This window comes from Microtus ochrogaster, unplaced genomic scaffold, assembly GCF_000317375.1.
Source record: "Microtus ochrogaster isolate Prairie Vole_2 unplaced genomic scaffold, MicOch1.0 UNK47, whole genome shotgun sequence".
NCBI classification, from domain to species: domain Eukaryota; kingdom Metazoa; phylum Chordata; class Mammalia; order Rodentia; family Cricetidae; genus Microtus; species Microtus ochrogaster.
Window position 1 is genome coordinate 1,858,964 of NW_004949145.1, and position 2,601 is coordinate 1,861,564.

The following is a 2,601-nucleotide window of genomic DNA, read 5'->3' on the forward strand; positions in this document are numbered from 1 at the left end:
GGTTGTAGAGAGGAGATAGAAGGGTGAGAAGATTCAAAAGAAATAAGACAGCAGAAGGCGACACTCCCTAGTAGGTGACAGGAAGAAAAGGGAGTCTGGGAATTCTCAGGGGCCAGAAGATTGTTTCAGACAGTGACACCAAGGCAGTCCTCCCACAGCTTCCCCACACTCGGCTGCGCAAGGACCTGCGGAGTGCAGAGGGTCCCTCAGGCTGCTTCCTCTTTGGGGAGTCTAGATAAGGGGTGCCTACCAGGGTCAGCTGACACCAGGCAACCCGAGATGGAGCTCAGGGCCCTCGAGACCCCTGAGGATGGGGATGCAGAGGTGAGAGGGGACAGAAGGGAGGCAGACAGACAGAGAGAGAAAAGAAGAGAGAGAAGAACGAGAGCTGGAAGCTCAGGTTCAGGGAGGGACAGCAGCGCAGACCCAATTGATCACTCTCTGGGATCAGAACACAAGGGAGAGAGGATGAAGGGGTCCCTTGGGCTAAGCACGGATCCATGGTTGGGGTTGGGGTTCTGGCTGCCTCCCTCAGGTGGGGGCAGACAAAGCCTCTGAGACCAAGACCCCCCAACTTTGCTAGGACACAAAAACAGGTGTCCCCAGGCTGGGTGACTCACTGTGACTCATCCTTCTCTCTAGGGACAGTGACCCCTGTCCCTGCATCCGCAGCTTGGTTCTGGGCTTGGCCTCTGATCTTTCCCGTTGTTCAGAGAGACCCCAGATGTGCCCCTCAACCACCCCATTCCTTCTTCCTGCAGGAGGACACAGCTATGGCCCTCCAGCGACTCGTAGAGCTGACAGCCAGCAAGGTGGCATCCGTGAGAAGCCTGCGTGTCCAGTACCGTCTCATCCGAAAGCTGGGTTCTGGTTCCTACGGCCGAGTGCTACTAGCCCAGCCTCGCCAAGGGGGTGAGTTCAGTCACCAGGGGTGGACTTCACATTCTCCCATCATGAGCCGTCTCTGAGATAAGCCAGACCTGGTGGGAACTCGGAAAGTGCAGAGCTCTACAATCTTCTGAGAGACATAGGCCACCCAGAGACAGCAAGTGGCCGACTCCAGGTCACACATCACACAGCAAGGCAGGCAAGCAAACTGAACTGAAATTCATGCCACCACCATGTCCCTTTATGTTATAGGGAATGGAGGACCAGAGAGGGTAAGGCAGTTATACAAGGCAACACAGCAGTCCAAGGCAGAGCAGGAGGGACACAAAAGAAGGTCCAGTTCTGACCCACACGTCACAGGAGGAGACACTTGAATTTCACATGCGACTTCTCAGACTCCAAGATGTTAAGTGTTTTGCCGAAGGCCCCACAGCATGACCAGGGTGTCCTGGGTTCTCATCTGAGCCCATCTTTCTGATAGGTCAACCCGTGGCCCTTAAGCTCCTCCGGCGGGACTCAGTCCTGAGAACAACGTTCCTGAGAGAATTCTGTGTGGGCCGCTGCGTCTCTTCACACCCAGGCCTGCTGCAGACCCTGGGATGGCCCCTGCAGACACCCCGACATTTTGCATTTGCCCAGGAGTATGCACCCTGTGGGGATCTCAGCGGAATTCTCCAGGAAAAGGCAAGACTGGATAGGACTGCTCAGGTCCCTCTCAGTCCCTAACCCCAAATCAGTACCCCATTGAGATCACCCTGAGACCCCCAAATGACCCCCCCATTTCTAAGTCCTAACACAGCTGCCTACCTGATCCCAACACTGATCCTATGATCACCAAACACAAGCTTGGAAGAGTTGACTGGGTCGGTGTTAGCATGGATTGCAGCTATTTGGGGGTGGAGAGGAGACAGATTTGAGGCTCCAGCTGGCATGGGGATTGGGAGGTGGAAATGGATGGGTGGGATGGGAGGGTTTATGGTTGGTCTTAGGTGGCCATGGTTGTAGAGGAGGAAATTCTGGACAATAATGTGACAAGGGCAGATGGGCACAGGCTGTGTCTGCAGGTTAACTTGGGTCGGTTTCAAATGGGGTTTCCTCTAGAAAGGATTCTAGGTCAGGACTGAATCCAGGAGAGTCTAGTCCCTCTTGTGTTGGAGATAGGGTACGTGGAGATATTAAAGGGGTGGCATTTTGGGTTTGAGATAGAATTAGGGGTAAGGGAAGGATGAGAGGGAGAAGGGAGGGAAGATAAGTGGATGGATGCATGCATGCATTCATGAATCGATGAGTGGATGGTGAGTGCGTACATGCATGGATGGACAGCTGGATGGCTAGTTTGATGTGTAGATGGGTGGATTCATGGATGGATGGACAGCTGTGTGGGTGCATAGATAAATAAATAAACAACTACATGGATGGCTACACGGATAGTTGTATACACGCATAACTGCATGGTTAGTAAGATGCATGGATGGACGGATGGATGCATGTATGAATGTATAGATGGTTGCGTGATTGGCTAGTTATATGGATAACTGCATAGTTGGCTAGTTGTATGGATGTCTGCATGTTTGACTAGTTGTATGGATGTCTGCATGTTTGACTAGTTGTATGGATGTCTGCATGGTTGACTAGTTGTGTGGATGGCTGCATGGTTGGCTGGTTGTATGGATGGCTGCGTGATTGGCTCGTTGTACGGATGTCTGCATGGTT

The 2,601-nt window shown here is 52.7% G+C and overlaps 1 protein-coding gene across 1 annotated transcript in view; it reads left to right on the forward strand.

The window, feature by feature from the left end:
• Nucleotides 1-279: 279 nt before the first annotated feature.
• The window catches only part of Sbk3 (SH3 domain binding kinase family member 3), a 4,361-nt gene continuing 2,039 nt past the window's right edge, over nt 280-2,601 (forward strand). Inside the window, exons 1-3 of the mRNA XM_005369369.1 lie at nt 280-324; nt 762-912; nt 1,370-1,572. Of these exons, the coding sequence (XP_005369426.1) occupies nt 280-324; nt 762-912; nt 1,370-1,572 (399 nt within the window). The remainder of the gene's footprint in view (nt 325-761; nt 913-1,369; nt 1,573-2,601) is intronic.